The sequence below is a fragment of the Ahaetulla prasina genome, chromosome 6 (genome assembly GCF_028640845.1).
Source record: "Ahaetulla prasina isolate Xishuangbanna chromosome 6, ASM2864084v1, whole genome shotgun sequence".
NCBI lineage: Eukaryota > Metazoa > Chordata > Lepidosauria > Squamata > Colubridae > Ahaetulla > Ahaetulla prasina.
This window is the reverse complement of record NC_080544.1, coordinates 25,420,235-25,441,361: the sequence shown is the minus strand read 5'-3', so window position 1 is coordinate 25,441,361 and position 21,127 is coordinate 25,420,235. Positions and strand designations below refer to the sequence as shown.

Genomic DNA, 21,127 nt, shown 5'->3' with positions numbered 1-21,127 from the left:
TTTGCCCAGGACCCAGGACGAACCAGTGTGAAAGCTAGTGTGGCGTAAGTGGGTGCTGAGCTATGACTGAAGAGGCCTAGATTCAACTCTAATGCTCAGCCACGGAAATTGGCAGAGGGATTTTGGGCAAAGGGGTCCAACCAGGGGTGAAATGCTACCGGTTTGGGCCGGTTTGCCTGAACCTGTAGTAAAAAATACTACTGGTTTGCTGAACCGGTAGCAAAAACAGTAACAAAAAAGATTTCCGAAGCAGAGCGACGCGCGATCGTCGGAACTTTTTTTAAAGTTTTTAAAGCATTTTTAACTAAAAAGGCTTAAAAAGTAAAAATCTAACCCTTATGTCACACCCTGAAGCTGACTTGACCGAAGCCATTTTTCCTCTTCAATGTTGCCACGCTGGAGCTAAGGGATAGGGATAGGGGGAATAGAGATAGCTGGGATTTTGTAGCCAAAACAAAATACTTTCTCTTGGGAACCAAGGACATTCTCACATCTGGTCAGAGGGAGGAGGAGTGATGTTACCCGGCAACTGGACGGCATCTCGATTGGACAATGTGACTGACTGTTTGGGGAAAGGGAAAAACTTTCACTTTTAATTAGGTGGAAACTGCGGGAACCTTCAGAGTCAATTTTCACCAGGTTTGTGCCAATATGATATATCCAATAAAGCTATTCTTTGAGGAATCTACCTGCCTTGGAGTTTTGCTTGCTATGGGTCTATTACTTGGAACCCTGACATCTTAGAGGTCTTCTAGTCCAGGGGTCTCCAACCTTGGCAACTTTAAGCCTGGTGGACTTCAACTCCCAGAATTCCCCAGCCAGCTTTGCTGGCTGGGGGATTCTGGGAGTTGAAGTCCACCAGGCTTAAAGTTGCCAAGGTTGGAGACCCCTGTTCTAGTGCAACCCCAGAGGATCTTATACCATTCCAGACAAATGGGCTATCCAGTCTCTTCTTAAAGGTTTCCAGTGATGGAGCACCCACAACTTCTGAAGGGAAGCCGTTCCACAAGTTGATTGTTCTCACTGTCCGGAATTTTCTCCTTAGCTCTAGGTTGCTTCTCTCCTTGGTTAGTTTTCATCCCTTCTTTCTTGTTTTGCCTTCTGGTGCTTTGAAAAATAAATTTGACCTGTAGGCCAGGGCAAACATGCAACCATTGCCTTTTGTCTCCTTGCAGTTTATTTGCAGTTTTCACCAAAAATACTGACATTCTTGTTTGTCTGTCCCATCCCATCTAGAGTGCAGATTTATCTATTTTTTTAGTAAGGAAGCTACAGAACGTACTGAGTTGGTGATGTAAAGTGATGTCCTGCTGGAGCTCAACTCATACATAATCTCACCATAGATAAACAGGTAGTCCTTGACTTACAGTCATTCTTTTGGCGACTGTTCGGTTGCAATAGCCCTTGGTCTACCCTCTCAGCATCCCCATCACGATCACATGCTACTGCTAGTACAGAATGGAAGTTATTGTTGTTGTTATTTGTGAAGTCATGTCCTACCCATCGCGACCCCATGGACATTCCTCCAGACCTTCTTGTCCTCTACAATCCCCCGGAGTCCATTTAAGCTCACACCGACTGCTTCAGTGATTCCATGCAGCCACCTTGTTCTCTGTTGGCCCCTTCTTCTTTTGCCCTCAATCTTTCCCAACATTAGGCTCTTCTCCAGCGAGTCCTTCCTTCTCATTAGGTGGCCAAAGTATTTCAGTTTCATCTTCAGGATCTGGCCTTCTAAAGAGCAGTCAGGGTTGATCTCCTCTAGAACTGACCGGTTTGATCGCCTTGCAGTCCAAGGGACTCGCAGGAGTGTTCTCCAGCATCATAGTTCAAGGGCCTCAATTCTTTGGTGCTCAGCCTTTTTTATGGTCCAACTTTCATAAATTGCGACTGAGAAAACCATAGCCTTGACTATACACACTTTCGTTGGCAGGGTGATGTCTTTGCTTTTTAGTATGCTGTCTAACTTTGCCATAGCTTTCCTCCTCAGGAGCAAGCATCTTTTAATTTCTTTTAAAAGAAATTAAAAGAATGCAACTTAAGGATCCAGAAGAGTTCAAATTCAAGTGTGCATTTCCAATCCAAGAAAAGCTACCGCTATCTCAACAAAGAGCAACTTGTTTCAGTAAATCGGCTAACATTTTTTCTTCTTTGAACCTACTTCCTTATTTGCTAAAAAAAAAAAAAAAACAACAACCTCACACCGCACTCATGCATGCCGCTCACCAAAAACAGTCTTACAATTTCTCAGATGTATATCCATGCAGAACAAACCCTGTAATTAAATACTCCGAAGAGTTAAGATTTTTTGCAGATACGAAATAACCTGGAATTTTCCACGGCTAGTCTAGCCACCGCAACCTGCCATCCTGCAACTGGCACTAAATAGCTAATTATACTTCCCAGCCTAATGAAACTCCTATATGAATAAACACACCTATTAACCTGAAGGTGAAATAATCATCGCTTTAATCCTGATGCAAGAAAAAAAAACAAAACCACCTACATATCACCACTTTGGGAAAAAAAGCTACCGGCAGAAGTAAAAAAGAAACTTCAAGGCCAAAGTCCGAAGAATTGTGCTGCTAATTTTCTACAGATTGCTTTGAACTTTTCTTTCTCAATCGGTATTCTTCGTTGCCACATAACTGTTTCCCACCCCCCCACCCCCAAAACTAGATGAACTGTTTCCAAAGCAGTTGGACCACAAGCTCTCGCCACACTGACGTAAGACACGGCAGATACAACAATAGCTGCTGATACGATAATAGCTTATTCTGGCCAAATCTCCCCTGCTATGTCCTCTTACAAAATCAGACGTAGAACAGTACAATAAGCGCTGGTAACAATTCCAGCGGAATTTTCTTCACTGGATGAATAGGTCATCAGCTCCATCATTCTTTTATTTGTCTCCACAGGTAAAGTTTCCCAACATAGACGCTATATTATAGACCAGGGGTGTCCAAACTTGGTCCCTTTAAGACTTGTGGACTTCAACTCCCAGAGTCCCTCAGCCAGCAAAGCTGGCTGAGGAACTCTGGGAGTTGAAGTCCACAAGTCTTAAAGGGACCAAGTTTGGACACCCCTGTTATAGACGTTATAACATAGACGCTATTTACCAGCCCAGCCAGGATTAAGCCATTGATCGGACTAAAGGTTGTCCTCGATTTACGACCACAACGGAGGCTCACATTTCTGTGGCTAAGTGAGACAATTTGGTTAAGCGAGTTTTGCCCCATTTTACGACCTTTCTGGCCACAGCTGTTGAGTGAATCACTGCAGTTAGTAAGTTAGTAACCCGGTTGTTAAAAGTGAATCTGGCTTCCCCATTGACTTTGCTTATCAGACGGTTGCAAAAGGGGATGACCTGACTTTGGGACACAGCAGCGGGCACAAATATGAGTTTTTAAGAAGAGATTGGACAACCATTTGTCTGAAGTGGTATAGGGTTTCCTGCTTGAGCAGGGGGTTGGACTAGAAGACCTCCAAGGTCCCTTCCAACTAAACTAAACTAAACTAAACTAAACTAAACTAAACTAAACTAAACTAAACTAAACTAAACTAAACTAAACTATTCTATTTCTATTCTATTCTATTCACCAGTTGCCAAAGTTTGATTATATGACTATGGGGATGCTGCAAAGGTCGTAACTGGGAAAATCGGTCGTACGTCCATTTTTGTTGTAACTTTGAGCAGTCACTAAATGAACTGTTGTAAGTTGAGGACTACCTGTAATTTAGCGCGTACACACATACACGCACACACACAGAGGAAGGTAAGCCCAGAACCTGCAGAATAGAATAACAACTAGGCCCCATCACTATGCCCGAACTATTTTTAAAATGAAGTTCAGCTTTATCCAGTATGTATCCTTCAAATAAAACAGTGGTTCTCAACCTTTATAGTGCTGCGACCCCTTTAATACAATTCCGCACAATGTGGCGACCCCAACCGTAAAATTATTTTCGTTCCTAGGCCTAAGTAACTGTACTTTTGCTAATGTTATAAATCGTAATTATAATGTAAATATCTGATATACAGGATGTATTTTCATTTTACAAACTGAACATAGCCAAAGCTTTATGTTTAATCACGAAACAATATGTAATTATATTTTGTGTAAAATATATTTCTGCTTATAATTAAATTACAAATAAATGAAATTTTATCTTTATGACTTGCATTTATTTACTTTTCTATTGGGTATTCACCATATTCATGTTGCATACTGATGTGAAAATTTGAAAAGCATGGCGGAGCATGGACAACAATCTTAACTACAGCGAACTACATTGCTACAAAATTGTTGTGACAATATGTACAAGCAAGCCAACATCAGGGTGAAGGTTGAGCTTGTTTCTGTTTCACCAGATCAGGAATTCTCGGGGCAGTCTTTGCAAGAGCACAACGAAGGTCATCTTCTACATCAAGTCTACTTCTGTATTTAGACTTGATAACTAACAGGCTGGAAAACCCTGTTTCGCAAAGATATGTTGTTGGAAATGGAAGAAGGCGGCGCAACACAGTCTCAGACAGAACAGGATATGACTGCAAATACTTGATCCAGAATTGTGTAACTGACATTGAAGAGAAATCATTTTTCGCTGCATCGCTATTAACGAGTTCAATAAACTCTTCCTGTGATGTCTCAGGAACATCTTCAACTCTGACTGTGAATGGACTTCTGGCAAGTGCAAACGGGATGTCAGGTAGATTTGGAAAGTATGATGAAATTTCGTCCGCAAGCATGTGCAAATGTTCTTTCACAGAAATTATCATTGTATTCCGTTAGGTTCAATGCCATTTTCCTCATAGAAAGCAGATAAGGTTGGCAACATGTAAATTTTATTTTCATCCAATTTTGTTTGCCAAAGCTGAAGTTTCATTTGGAAGGATCGGATCTTTTCAGATAAATCGAGGCATGTTGCACTTGGTCCTTGCAGTGATAAATTTAACTCATTCAAGATGTCAAAGATATCAACCAGATAGGCTATTTTCTGTAGTTCACTTTCATCGCTATAAAGTGCTTCGAACTGTGGTTTTGCTTTTTGATTAAAAAACTGTTTTAGTTCATTACGAAGATCAAAAACACGTTTTAGAACTTTTCTTCTCGACAACCATCTCACTTCAGTGTGAAATAGCAGAACATTGTTGGATGCATCCAACTCATTACAAAGTTTTGAAAAGTCAACTGTTTAAAGCACTCGCTTTCACAAAATTGACAGAATTAACGACATTTTTCATTACTTCTTGTAATTCTTGTGGCAGTGTCTTCGTTGCTAATATTTATCGATGAATCATACAGTGAGTTCCAATGACTTTTGGTGACTCATTCTGTACCAAACGTTGAAATCCAGACCGACATCCTAGCATACTTGGAGCACCATCTGTGCAGACACAAATATTTTCCCAAGTGATTTTATATTTTTCCAGAAATGAACCAACTTTGTCAAATACATCACGTACTGTAGTAGTAGTTTCAAGAGGTTTGCAAAAGAGAAACTCGTCTTTAAAATCGCCATCATTTATGTACCTCATGTTAACCAGTAATTGTGAACAATTTGCAATGTCTGTGGATTCATCAAGCTGGATGCTAAATATTGGAAGTGGAGCAGATATCATTTCCTGGATTACCTGATCTATAATATCAGCAGACATGTCAGCCATTCTCCTGTGAACAGTGTCATTAGATAAGGAAATTGCACTCAATTTAGTAACAAATTCAGCTCCAATCATAACTCGAACAATGTCTTTGGCCGCTGGCAACAGTAACTCCTCAGCAACGGTGTGAGGTTTCATAGCTCTGGCGATTCGGAGAGCCACCAAATAAGAAGCTTCAACGGCTGCTATGTTTTGTTTATGGTACTTGCCACCAGAGTCAAGTCTGGCTTTCTTGACTCCATCAGCTTTACATCTAAAATACTGGGTGTCCTTGTCGGCAAAGCTCGGATGCTTGCTATCAAAATGAGGTTTCAGTTTGTTCGGCTTCATAGATTCGGCTGATAAAATAAAGGCACAATGTATTTTTTAAAAAATCACACTAATGGGAAAAACAGCATATAGATTCCATCCCAGTCCTAATTAGAGAGAAAACACTAAGTTAACATGCTAGAAATTTGAAAAAGCCCTTCTCTTTCCATTGAAATAGCATCACCAATGAGTACAGGGAAAACGTCTATAGCATCATGAAGAAGATTGTTCTCTTTCTTATCAGCCATGGCAAAACAATGAAAGGAAATCACCATTAATCAGCATTGTGTTTACACAAAAAGCCAAGGCAGTTATATAGTATCAGCCCAGTGAAACTGACACCAGCCCTTCCGTCTGGTACCCTCCAGTTCTTTTACATTACACAGCTTGACATTCTGCGCCACTTATAGCCAATGGCTACACTGGTTAGAAATGATGGGGTTTACTATCTCTGACCCATTAGAGATTTTTGTTTTAATATTGGTTGCAACACTTCATTGTAGGCTGGTTGAGGCTAGCGGCCCATGGGGGACAGAGGCTTAGTTATCTTTTCACAGAGTGAATCACACCTGGCATATCAGACCTAGCTAATAGAAGAGCCCCTGTTTGTTTATTCTTTTGCAATAAAGGTAGACTACTCGTATCCTTCATCCAATCAAAGTAGGGACGGCAATCTAATTCCTTCCAGATGTAGTTAAGTTTTACGCTCATCATTCCTGACAATGGCCACATAGCTGGTAAGAATGGAAATCCACAAACTGGTGTATGAAAGAAGAGCAACGAAGGCAATTAGGGGGTTGAAGGCTAAGCGATTCGAAGAACAGTTGCAGAAATTGGGTTTGCCTAGTCTAGTGAAAAGAAGGACTAAGAGAGACTAGCAGTGTTCCAATGTCTAAGGGGCTGCCACAAAGAAGAGGGGGTCACCCTATTGTCCAAAGCACCAGAAGGCAGATAAAAAAACAACGGATGGAAACTAATCAAGGAGAGAAGCAACCTGGAATTAAGGAGAAATTTCTGACAGTGAGATGAGAACAATCAATCAGTGGATTGGCTTGCCTTCAGAAGTTGTGGGTGCTTCATTACTGGAGGCTTTTAGGAAGAGACTGGACAGACGCTTGTCTGGAATGGTACAGACTAGAGCAGTGATGGTTAACCTTTTCGGTGCCAAGTGCCCAAAATGCGCAGACGTGTGCAAATGCATGTGCCCAAATGCAATGCGAGCACCCACTGTGCATGCATATGTGCGTCTCCCGCATGCACTTCGCCCTCCACGTGTGTGCAGCAAGGACCCGAAGACCAGCTGGCTGGCAGGAGGCATGCACACATGCGTGGTGGAGCTGGGCTGGGGCAATGGGTGGCGTGCCCACAGAGAGGGCTCTGTGTGCTACCTGTGGCACCCGTGCCATAGATTCGCTATTCTGGGACCAGAGTCTCTTGCTTGGGCAGGGCATTGTTATTCTGTTCTGTTTCTATCCACCCAAAATTGGATAAAAGAATTCTCTACCAGCTTCCTTATAATAGCCAAATAGTCTACTCTAATGTTAACCGAAAGGAAAAATGTATACTTCCTCTCTATTGGGGTATATTATAGAAGACTGTAGGACATAGTTTTCTACTCACAGCACTGCACTGAGCACTGCCTTATCTCAATAGGAATGTAGAATACCACCTTGGCAGCTAAATATAACATGATCAATGGCAGTGGTAGTTCCTTAGGACTAATGAAAGAATAAATTTAAAAATGATACAGAAGATAATTAATCTTCCTTAAGGCAAAAAAAAAGCAAAGTGAGAATGCCGTAGCAATACCTCTTAGCAACTCTAAGAATTGATAATATTGCATTTAATATTGCATTGTTTGGTTGGACCAGTAATAATGTTGGAAGATCTAATGGCAAAAAGTCGCAATGGCAGCTTCCATAAGCCTTTGTTCTAATAGCAAATCCTTCATAAAAGTTACTGCATTACATTCTTGATTCAATTATCTTTCCACTGATATATAATTTTATGGTACTAGTCCCCAAAAAAGTGGTGTTATTAGCTAGTTTTAGAAAATACACTTTTCCCAAAAGTTTTCCACAATTTTGGCTACTACTACTCTTTCTTTTGGCTACTACTACTCTTTCCAACAGTTCCTTAAGAGTGAGGTTGAAGAAGGTAAAGGATGGTGTATTTATTACATTTTAAAATAAACGCAAAATACAAGGAAGATATAGACTGCAAGAAGCTGGGTCAATCTATCCTATCAACCCAACAAGACAGACACAGACTTCAGAGGATAATTAGAACTGCAGAAAAAACAATGGCTACCAACCTGCCTTCCATGGAGGACCTGTATACTGCACAAGTCAAAAAGGGGGCTGTGAAAATATTTATAAACCCCTCACATCCTGGACATAAACTGTTTCAACTCCTACCCTCAAAACGACGCTATAGAGCACTGCACACTAGAACAACCAGACACAAGAACAGTTTCTTCCCGAACGCCATCACTCTGCTAAACAAATAATTCCCTCAACACTGTCAAACTATTTACTAAATCTGCACTACTATTAATCTTATCATTCCCATCACCCATCTCCTTCCACTTATGACTGTATGACTGTAACTTTGTTGCTTGTATCCTTACAATTTATATTGATATTGCTTCATTATTTGTACTCTATGACTATCAATAAGTGTTGTAATTTATGATTCCTGATGAAGTTATCTTTTATGTACACTGAGAGCATATGCACCAAGACAAATTCCTTGTGTGTCCAATCACACTTGGCCAGTAAAAATTCTATTCTATTCTATTCTATTCTATTCTATTCTATTCTATTCTATTCTATTCTATTCTATTCTATTCTATTCTATTCCATTCCATTCCATTCCATTCCATTCCATTCCATTCCATTCTCAAGAATCTTGCATGGCCAAAGAGTTTATGCATCAATAACTCTAGGGTGATTATTTCTTTCTCATCCCATTCCATGGCCTCTTTGATTTGACCATATACTAACTACGAGTATACACATTTGCTTTGAGAAGCCCACAATGCTGGGTTGGAAGAAGAGGATGAACACCAGTGAGGTGGATGAACTCAACTGCAGTAATGATGGGTATTCTGTTGGCAACTCTGAAATGCTAGTTTGGGAGCGGATTATTGTGGGGGTGGTTTATCTACGTGGCTGTTAAGAATGATTTCTGATTCGATGGCACATAATCAATCCATGGAAAATATAACTGGAGCAGAAGAACCTGCATTAAATGATGTCAAAATCTCTTTTGAAAAATACATTCAGGATATCGCCAGTCATGCGAACATGTCATTTCATAGAGGACAGATGTATATTTTTACACACATGCACACACTGGGAACAGGCTCCAGCTGTTCGTCTGCGTCACTGATGTCTGACTCCGAAGGCAGCCGATAACTGGCATAAGGCCCTGGCTCCCTCTCTGCCTCAGACGCAGAGGCCTCATCAGAGCCTTCCCCAGACTCCAGGACTGGCCCATGTTCCTCCCCAACCTCCTCACTGTCTGAATCTACTGCCAGCTCCACTGGCCACTGGGGGGTCACAACAGTTCACTTTCCTCTTCCCTCTCGGATGCCACTTCAATATCCCAAAAAAAAGACACTGCCCATTTTATTACCTTGTTTCACTGCCCTATCAGGTTGTTTGTGGTGCCAACATTTCTGCTGTGACCTGCTTTTGCTTACTGGCTTCCTTCTGCTTAGGCCAAGTACTTACTTTTTTCACATGGACCTAATTCAGAAGATGAATCAATGTGGATGCAAGTGTTCCATAGTAGCCTTTGCATGAAAGATATGTGTGTGCAAGCACACACAAACACAAACAGATAGAGAAAAAGTGAGAGAAAAGAAAGAGAGGGAGAAAAAGAAAAAGAGGGAGGGAGGGAAGGAAGGAAGGAAGGAAGGAAGGAAGGAAGGAAGGAAGGAAGGAAGGAAGGAAGGAAAGGTTGGTTGGTTCAGTTTATAGGTAATAGTAATGTCTGTTTAGTTGGGGCTTAGAACATTGCACAAATCCACCCATTTTTAATTATCAGCTGGGCCACTGTCATTCATTTCACACACTAAAATTAAAAATCTGAGGCTGTGAATACAGCACTACTATCATGACTTACAAAACCAAAATGATGCAGAACACTTTTACCTTCTAACATTTCCCCAGCTCCTTTAGGATATGTAAAGAGGGCTTTCTGTGGCGTAGCAAGATCTGAGACACTAAATCCAGATCCAGTCATAGAACTTCCACTCACTCCACCAGCTGATGATGACGAAGTAGAGGCTGCCATCTTGCCCCCCTTGAACCTGAATGTAGGAGAAAAGAGAAACAAAGCTTAGTTAGGTAGATTCCACCACAATACAGCTATCAAGGAACCAAAGAACATCTGCATTTCTAGTAGGGCTTATATTAAAAAAAATCACATTGATTACAGATTCAAATGTGCTTGAACTAGCAGTCTCCAAGTCAAGAGTTCCTAGCATTTCTGCACTGATAAACACATCTGGAATTTTAAGATAGAAGCTATGGCTTCTATCAGAAAATGGTCATTAAGATGAGACTGGCCAATGACAAAAATCCCACTTAACAAAACGAAGACTAGCAAAGTTCCCTCATATCATCTTACAATAGCCATGTTTTTGGGCTGCAACCAGTGGTGGGTTGCCTCTGGTTTGGACCGGTTCTATAGAACCAGTAGTAAAACTGGCGGGAGGCTCCTCCCTCTGACCCAAACGTCATCAAAACTCTTCTGCGCATGCACAGAAGGCGCGACACGGGCACGATGCAAACTGGTAGTAAAGGTAAGTAGAACCCACCCCTGGCTGCAATCTTTTATCATTTTCATTTTCAATGAATGCCTTTGTGGCACATAGGTACCTCAGAAAAATAATTTTGTAAATAAAATTTGCAGTTGCATGCTGGCTCCCCATTTAACTTTTTAATATTTTACTCCATAATGCCTATGTTGCTATTCAGTTGGCATCTGTTAAAGGAATCAATAAAGGGACTTGAATTTCACATGGCTATCTTAAAAAATGACAGTACGCCTGAACGATCAGAGGTTAGACATTATCAAATTTTTAGCAGATATTATCTTGGATAAAGAATCAAGTAAATCAAATTTCTTTTAACAGGGGAAAAAAAGGTAATGTATCCCTATAGAGATTAGTCGTTAAAATACCTAAAACTAACTTGTAATCAAATGATTTAATTCCAATTTTTTACTTGGAAGAGCATCAACGCATTTGCATTTCTAATAGGGCTTATATTAAAAAAATTACATTGATTACAGATTCAAATGTGCTTGAACTAACAGTCTCCAAGTCAAGAGTACCTAGCGTTTCTACACTGATAAACACATCTGGAATTTTGAGATAGAAGCTATGTCTTCTATCAGAAAATGGTCATTAAGATGAGACTGGCCAATGACAAAAATCCCACTTAACAAAACGAAGACTAGCAAAGTTCCCTCATATCATCTTACAATAGCCATGTTTTTGGGCTGCAACCAGTGGTGGGTTGCCTCTGGTTTGGACCGGTTCTATAGAACCAGTAGTAAAACTGGCAGGAGGCTCCTCCCTCTGACCCAAACGTCATCAAAACTCTTCTGCGCATGCACAGAAGGCGCGACACGGGCACGATGCAAACTGGTAGTAAGTAGAACCCACCCCTGGCTGCAATCTTTTATCATTTTCATTTTCAATGAATGCCTTTGTGGCACATAGGTACCTCAGAAAAATAATTTTGTAAATAAAGTTTGCAGTTGCATGCTGGCTCCCCATTTAACTTTTTAATATTTTACTCCATAATGCCTATGTTGCTATTTAGTTGGCATCTGTTAAAGGAATCAATAAAGGGACTTGAATTTCACATGGCTATCTTAAAAAATGACAGTACGCCTGAACGATCAGAGGTTAGACATTATCAAATTTTTAGCAGATATTATCTTGGATAAAGAATCAAGTAAATCAAATTTCTTTTAACAGGGGAAAAAAAGGTAATGTATCCCTATAGAGATTAGTCGTTAAAATACCTAAAACTAACTTGTAATCAAATGATTTAATTCCAATTTTTTACTTGGAAGAGCATCAACGCATTTGCATCAGATTCCCCTCTGCCCATATATCCAATTAAATTATAAAATCTGTTTCTAATACAAAATCACGTAATTTAAATGCTGGCATTATTAGACGGGATGAGGAAACATTAAAAGGAAATTTGAGACATCAACCCCAATTTGAAGTAAAAGTGTTTTAAATGCCATGTACTAACACATCAACCTACAGTACCAAATTTAGGGGAAATAATTCCAACACCGGTTTCCCTTTGGGCCAAAATTAGCAAAGTGTTTGGTTGTAGAGATTATGTAATTTTTTTCTCCTATCTGGATGAAATCCAGGAATAAAATTCTGGAGGCTGATTTGATGGCTTTGGCATGGAGAAAGCTTGTTTCTATAGAAACAGAGCATAAATCAAAGTCAACTGGACTTGAAACCTAGCTGGACATCTGAATGTGTCAGGGAATTGCGCAGCCAACAGTCCAAACCAAGTCAGAGATACTGACGCAAACCTGTAGCTTTGTATAAATAAATATATTTAACATTTACATTTACAGCAGACAAGATAGTCAGGAGCATAGGAACATCAAGAGGTAAATCCAGAGGTAAAACTCCCCCTTTATACCCGCAGCAAACAATCATAGCGTAGATTGCCTCATGCATGAGGCAGCACACTCCAATCAATCAACTACAATTGTGCGTTCTGGCACATTGTACACTTTACTGTTTAATAGCTTAACTACAGAATGAGAGATCCAGAAAATATTAGGTCGTTAGGATAGACTTTAAAAAAACACACAGAAGAAAGCTTAGAATAGAATAAGAATAGAATAATAGAGTTGGAAAGGACCTTGGAGGTCTTCTAGTCCAACCCCCTGCCTAGGCAGGAAACCCTACATCACTTCAGACAAATGGTTATCCAACATCACAAATAATTCCCTCAACACTGTCAAACTATTCACTAAATCTGCACTACTATTAATCTTCTCACCGTTCCCATCACCCATCTCTTCCACTTATGACTGTATGACTGTAACTTTGTTGCTTGTATCCTTACGATTTATATTGATACTGATTGTTTTCTGATTGCTTATTTGTACCCTATGACTATCATTAAGTGTTGTACCTTATGATTCTTGATGAACTTATCTTTTTTTTTATGTACACTGAGAGCATAAGCACCAAGACAAATTCCTTGTGTGTCCAATCACACTTGGCCAATAAAATTCTATTCTATTCTATTATGATTCTTGATGAACTTATCTTTTTTTTTATGTACACTGAGAGCATATGCACCAAGACAAATTCCTTGTGTGTCCAATCACACTTGGCCAATAAAAATTCTATTCTATTCTATTCTATTCTATTCTATTCTATTCTATTCTATTCTATTCTATTCTTAAAAATTAAATTAAAAATAGCTTCTGGAGGCAAGTTGTTCCACTGATTAATTGTTCTGTCAGGAAATTTCTCCGTAGTTCTAGGTTGGTTGTCTCTTTGTTTAGTTTCCTCCCATTGCTTCTTGTCCTGCCTTCAGGTGCTTTGGAGAATAGCTTGACTCCGTCTTCTTTGTGGCAGCCCCTGAGATATTGGAACACTGCTATCATGTCACCCCTAGTCCTTCTTTTCATCAGACTAGACATACCCAGTTCCAGCAACCGTTCTTTATATGTTTTAGCCTCCAGTCCCCTAATCATCCATGTTGCTCTTCTCTGCACTCTTTTTAGAGGCTCAACAGCTTTTTTACACTGTGGCAACAAAAACTGGATGCAGTATTCCAAGTGTGGCTTTATCAAGGCATTATAAACTTGTCGAGAAAACAATATGGAACCCTCCACAAGGTCGTCAGGAGTAAAAACAACCTTACAATTTTGATTAGGAATCAGGAAGTATTATATCTTATAGAACCAGAAGGTAGCTTCTGCAAACTAGCGAAGAGCCTGGGTGGGGAAAACAGCTGGATTGCTGAAAACACTTTTTTGTTATAAAATATACACAACGCATGGAAAGGTGGAAGATCATGAGACCATTGCATCAAGTTCCCACTGTTTGTCAATGCAGAAGCTTTCGTAATACAAAACGTTCAAATCGACTAACCAGGGTCACGCTCCTATAAAACCCAATTTTATACAGCTATTGTAGTTTTGCAATTTCCTCCAACAGAAATAGATGCTACGCTAACAGAAATGAATTCGTCCAGGATGTAGCCTAATAGCTTTGTAGTGACATATTACAAATGCTATCATTCACGATAATAAATAATTAACAGGGAGGGGGGCTCATAAAACCCTCCCAAATTAGTAAATAAATTAAATCAGCAAATCAAAAGCTTTTTTTCAGCCCTAACTAGGCGCTAGCATGTGAAGCGATCTCTGTGCTTTACCTGCTCCCTCTGACTCTCAGCTGTGAAGCTTTTTTTTCAGCCTTAAAGAGGCGCTAGCGAGTGAAGTGATCTCCGTGCTTTGCCTGCTTTTCTCATTGCTTCTCTCTCCAAAGATCAGTTGTGCTTTAGAAGCTGTTTTTTTATCCCAAGCAAGGGATAAAAACCAGCAAACTAATGTGCTGAAGCTGACCAGACTAAGGATGCTAGCCAGATGAATACCTGGTAGGCAGATTTTTGTTTTCCTATTTTCCTCCCCAAAAACTAAGCTGTGTCTTATACTCCGGTGCCTCTTATACTCCGAAAAATACAGTAAGTGCATTTCAACGCTAAGGGAATAGACAGCACAGTAAATGGACCATGCTGTTGATTTAAAAATAAAAACAGATTTATATTAGCACTGTCTGATGGAAAGACACACAGGAAGCAAAGCACCTTTACAAAAGAAGCTATATACCATTATGCCTTAAAGTTTAGGTTTCTTATAAGACAAGAGGCAAAATGAATTAAAGCTGCATCTGTTTCTATGGGATTGGATCAAATAAACCCATACATTGTCCAGTTTTTATGCATGCCTAGGAATCTTTACGACTTTACGACAGGCAGATGCTGGGATATTTCCAGCTTCCAATTTTTCCTCCCTTTGTTCCGTTTCCTGAGCTGTACCAATGGTCCACAGCTGCATTTATTTCCGACAGGCGTTTTCACAGACAAACGCAATACAAAATGCATCCACACGGTGGCATCCTGAACTCAGAAATCCTCCGCTTCAAATCTTGTAGCACATCCTAATTCTGGATCAGTTTTAAATGTTTTAAACTTTCATCCTACTATTGTTTATATGACTGCTTCTCGTGCTGTTTTATTCTATTTATCCAAGCTCTCAATTGACAGCAGCATGATTGTTATCTTTACTTTTTATTTATTTTTTTAGCTTTATTTCAACATGAAGTAATATTATGAAATGTGCAACACAAATAAGCACACACACACACACAAAAGAATGCAGTACCATGGCTATTCCATAGTGCTCTTCTTGTCTGGTCTACTCATCTATTGTTGGCATCTATTGTTGGCATTAGAACATCACAAGAACTCAAAATAATTTGTTATGATTAGGATATAAAAGTCATTTAGAGTTCTAACAAAATTCCACGTCAACAGCTTTTTCATTCCATGTACGAGTATAGGATATTGATATTTGCCTGAAAGGAAGATAAGGGAGGCAATCAGAATTGGGTTTCACATAATTTTACCACCGGTTCACCGCGCACGAAAAAGGTGAGCACTCGTGCGCCTTTCGTGCATGCGCCTGGCCTTCTGTGCATGTGCTTTGCTTGTGCGTGCAACTTGCACGCATACGTGTGGCTTAGAAAACGTGGCTAAATAGGGCGGCATAGCGCCAGGGCGGGTAGGTGTGCCCATCTGCACGTCACCACTACCGGTTCGCTCAAACCGGTCGGAATTGGCTGAATACCACCACCGGAGGCAACTTAGATTTGCAGAATAGGCCTTAGAGAAAAATACATAAATCCAGAGCCTTTTTCCCTGCTGTTGTTAGGGAGAGAAAATTAAGAAAACAATTAAATTAAGAAAATGATTTTTGAACTTGTACTAATTGTTCTAGCAAAAGCCAGAAAAATTATTCACATAAAAGTATACAAAATCCATTGGATTTTTTATAAAAAGGACAAAAATAAGAAACAAAGATGAAAAATTCAGTGTCTCTATTATGACAGGAGACCTGCCATCAATAAAACTGATCCACTGATTCTAAAATATATAAAAAAAACAGCGAACAGATCCAGCTGTCTCCCCAAGCACAAAGAACATCCATCTTTGAGATTATTAGCATGCAAATACACTTTCTCTACAACTTGAACAGTTGGGAATCCAAACTTTTGTATAAAATCTGCTTATGAACACAACCTGAAAACTGGAATGTGCTTACATTGTTACGCTGGTAAAGCTAGTTTGGTTTGGTGGTTACAGCAGCGGGCTAGAAACCAGGAGACCGAGAATTCTAGTCCTGCCTTAGGCATGAAAGCCAGCCTCCGGCCAGTCACCCTCTCTCAGTCCAACCTACCTTTCAGAGTTATTGTGGAAAAATGGGAGGGGAAGGAGAATTAGAAGTGTTTGCCATCTTGAATTATTTGCAAAAATAATAAAGGCGGGATATAATAAAAATAAATTCATAAACTCAAAATTAGAATCACAACTATTGTAGATGTTCCCTTAAAGATTATTCAGGATTTACAAGAAGCAAATTCCAAAACAGTAGGCATGTATATATGTGTGCGTATACACACATAAAATGCACATATTCCAGTACCCTAAATACTAATAAATCTATCGTAGTCACTGCGAGTTTCAGATACAATGCCATGCAGGCTTATTAGAAATTGTTAGTCAATATCCCATTAAAGGGACGTGGTGGCTCACTGGCTAAGATGCTGAGCTTGTCAATCGAAAGGTCAGCAGTTCAGCGGTTCGAATCCCTAGCGCCATGTAACAGGGTGAGCTTCCATTACTTGTCCCAGCTTTTGCCAATCTAGCAATTCGAAAGCACATAAAAAAGGCAAGTAGAAAAATAGGGACTACCTTTGGTGGAAAGGTAACAGCGTTCCGTGCCCCTTTAGTGTTTAGTCATGCTGGCCACAGGACCACCGAGATCTTCGGACAGGGCTGGCTCTTCGGCTTTGAAACGGAGATGAGCATACCGCCCCCTAGAGTTGGGAACAACTAGCACATATGTGCAAATGGAACCTTTATTTTATCCCATTAAAATCATTCCTTCTCCCAAGAAAGACTTGCTCAATCCACTAAGAAACAGAAAGCTCCAGTCATACTTCCCCTGTCCAGCTCCTTCAGCATTTCAAACAACCAAATGAAACCCAAAACTGCTGGATAATCTATAAAGAACCAAAGTGAAAAAGATTTAAATCCAAATTATGCTATTTTTGTTTCATTATTTAAATAAATGTTTGATTCAGTTTCTAAGAACATATTTGGCATGAGGTTAGGGCTTCAAGAAGTTACCATTTGCTTGCTTTCTACAAATTAAATCATCAACATTGGCCTGTTCGAACAATACCATTTAGGAAGGGAATGGAGCTAGGATGCCTCTTTGCCTTATTGTTATTTTTTAATATCAGTTCCATAATGGGCTACTTAGACAAACTAAAATATCATCCCTATAATGATGAGCAAATAAACGAACAAAATAACCAGGATAACCTCATGCAAGATTGTTATTACCAATAACAACAAAGTTAAGGAGAAGTGTGGAGGCCTTGAGTCTCTTAAATAAGTATTATTTGCTTTAAATTAACTTTAATGGAATCCAGACAGGTAACCCAGAAACATTAATGAATACAGTTTGAACTGGTAGCACACTTTGAAATATCTAGAGGTGGTCTTACAATTAATGAAGAAATGAAGGATCACATATCTTAAGTTTCTCAAGAGGCTCGGATGAGTACTGTATATCAGCTAGGGTTTCTTTAAGCACAAAAGCACTGGATATATATAGTACAGGGTTACTGAGACTGACTTATCTGAGACCAGGTATTGTGACATCTTCCTTATGGCATTCAGTTAAACCAAATTCATTAGTTTGTATGAGTTTGATATTCAATCTACATTAGAGGAAGTTGGTCGGGCAAGCTCTTGGATCTGAATGCGTGAATATATAAGTACTGAAATGAAAACGAGTGATACACACATAATTATTTATAATTATTAGTTAAATCAAGCATTTTCTGCTCAGCATTTAGCTTCTCTAATGTTGATAGACAGCGATTGGTTCCTGTCCCAAGTTGCTATATATGATACAGTACCATAAGAAATAAAGCAAAAAACATTAATAAGACTTTTTCCAAGTAACAGAAGGAAGCAGAACCAACTTCAAAAGGGTGAACCAACAGAGGAAGTGCTGTGGGTTATTTTGTACATTTCTTGCTATATTTATCAAAACACCAACTACTTTGTTACACTACCTCTCCAACCTGTGCAAAGCACTTCATGACCTCAGCAGGGATTTCTGAGTGAAGAACTCCACAAATTAATAGGTGCCACCACCAAGGGGTGTGTGTGTGTGTGTGTGAATTTTTCCAGCATCACTGAACAAGCCAGGCTCATGTTCATATTGACATCTTTGTGGGGTCACAATAGTGAATGGATCAAACTGTCATGCTGACTAGTTATACCAGGGGTCTCCAACCTTGGCAACTTTATGACTTGTGGACTTCAGCTCCCAGATTTCCTCAGCCAGCATGCGCTGGCTGAGGAATTCTGGGAGTTGAAGTCCACAAGTCATAAAGTTGCCAAGGTTGGAGACCCCTGAGTTATATTGGTAGGCAGTGAGATCCATTACTGTGCCCAGGTACTTCACTGTCTCATTACTAAACATTTTCACCCAACAGATTTAAATTAAAAAAAAAAAAAGTAATTCCAGTTATTTGAGTTTAGGTCTTGCAGAATTGTTTGCAATTTTGACAGAACATACTTAAAGGTACAAAGGTATAATTAATGCACTCTGCTGCTTTAAGAGCAAATGTTTTCACCCGTGCTCATTTCCCCCCCTAATTTGAGACTATGGGTTTAGAACAAGTGGAACAGATCCTCATTACAGATCCTGTAATGAAATGGCTAGCAAAGGCATCAAAGGCTAACATTTGGCACAATTGCCAGCAAAGAGATGTTTTTTTCTTTCTTCTCCAAATCCTTCAGCATTTAGTCACTGCCTTCAGAGGTTGTGAGTGCTCCATCACTGGAAGTTTTTAAGAAGAGACTGGACAGCCATTTGCCCAGAATAGTACAGGGCTGTGATGGCGAACCTTTGACGTTCCCGCGTCCCGGCCTGCGTGCTGGAAGTGGCATGCAAAACCATCCCGTGAGGGATTTGAACTGCTGAACTGACAAGCTCAGCATCTTAGCCACTGAGCCACCGCATCCCTCACCCATGGCTAGACTTCTGCAATTTCTGTTGTTGACACTTCATGGCCAGGTCAGGTTTGTGGGAATTGGAATATGTTTTTGGTTAGTTAGGGGATGTGCCTGGTTCCTACATTAAATTTAGTAGACTAGAACTGGAATGTCTAATCATCCTTAGAGTAACAGAGCTTTATCATCCGTCTGTTTTATTTTTGTATTCAACATCACTGTGGAAACTCAAGTATTGGATCAGGTGGATCTTTGATCCAATCAAGCAAAGCGCTTATATATTAGGAAGATGTAACACTCGGGAGTCTAAGCAGAAAAAATACAGAATTCTGGAGTAAGCCTGTAAGTGCATGTTTCACCTGTCCTTGCCAAGGAAAATACATGCATTGAGTTAAAAAGGCATCAACAGGATGCAATGCACTGGTTTGAAGTCGAGAAGGACACCATTAGCGCTTCCTTATCTTAAAATGCATGTTTTTCTTGGTTCTGCGTAGCCACCAGACTGTGGATAATCTTTGCTTTGGTTCAGAAGTCATGCTTATTCCAATTTACTATATTCTATGTTTTTCTATATTCTATGTTTTTCAAGGGACGCGGTGGCTCAGGGGCTAAGACGTCGAGCTTGTTGATCAAAAGGTCGGCAGCTCAGCGGTTCGAATCCCTAGTGCTGCCGTGTAACGGGGTGAGCTCCCGTTACCTGTCCCAGCTTCTGCCAACCTAGCAGTTTCGAAAGCACGTAAAAAGGCAAGTAGAAAAAATAGGGACCACCCTTGGTGGGAAGTTAACAGTGTTCCGTGTGCCTTTGGCGTTGAGTCATGCCGGCCACATGACCATGGTGATGTCTTCGGACAGCGCTGGCTCTTCGGCTTTGAAACGGAGATAAGCACCGCCCCCTAGAGTCAGCAACGACTAGCATGTATGTGTGAGGGGAACCTTTACCTTTACGTTTTTCTAGGTCAACCATCATACCTAACTTCCAGTACAAGAATATGCAACATGTTGGTTCCAAATATTGAATTTCTTTTTCCATCAGTTCTAACAAGCATAGCCAATGATGATAGAATTTGAAATTCAACATTTGGTCAATAAATTACCACCAATTCTAATGTTAACAGCAGCCCTTATATTTCCATCCAACTTTATTAAAATGAGCATCAACGCAATGTAGTGGCTAATGTACTCGGTTGGCACTGGGGAGACCCTGGTTCAAATCCACTCTCAGTTATTAAAAGTGAACTTGGGCCTGTCATTATCTCTGAGCCACCTTTTGGCAGGGTTTATATGTGAAGGGGTGCAGGTCTTCTCTTATCCTTAAATAGAAGTGCATGTAAAGTGCATTCAGACACTGTAAAAAAAGAAAATACTACTGTATATGAAATTACTTTTCCAAATTGAATACATGTAGGTTAATCTGCATCCCGTTCACAATTTAGTCAACATAATTTCTCCCGCTACTTTCAACGAAATATTTTCCAAAACAGGGGCTTAAGACAGCAACCAACAAGCCCACCAAAACTTTTCAACCAAGGAGACAAAAAGATCTGAAAGGTAGGAAAACATATGCAAACAGCAGGGAAAAAGTAGGAAGGTTAAAAAAATTCCCTCCAATCTACCCTGTTGGGGGCCATAGGCTGACTCTGTAAACCACTTAGAGAGGATTGTAAAGCCCTGTAAAACAGTAAATAAGTTTAAGTGCTATTGGGAAGGGAGGAAGGAAAGAAGGAAGAAAGAAAGATGCACTGGTTAAAGTGCAGTATTGCAGGCT

At 40.0% G+C, this 21,127-nt stretch overlaps 1 protein-coding gene across 1 annotated transcript in view; it reads right to left on the bottom strand.

The window, feature by feature from the left end:
* ANAPC16 (anaphase promoting complex subunit 16) overlaps nucleotides 1-21,127 on the bottom strand; it is a 32,621-nt gene that overhangs the window by 10,540 nt on the left and 954 nt on the right. Inside the window, exon 2 of the mRNA XM_058188275.1 lies at nucleotides 10,129-10,286. Within this exon, the coding sequence (XP_058044258.1) occupies nucleotides 10,129-10,270 (142 nt within the window). The 5' untranslated portion in view covers nucleotides 10,271-10,286. The remainder of the gene's footprint in view (nucleotides 1-10,128; nucleotides 10,287-21,127) is intronic.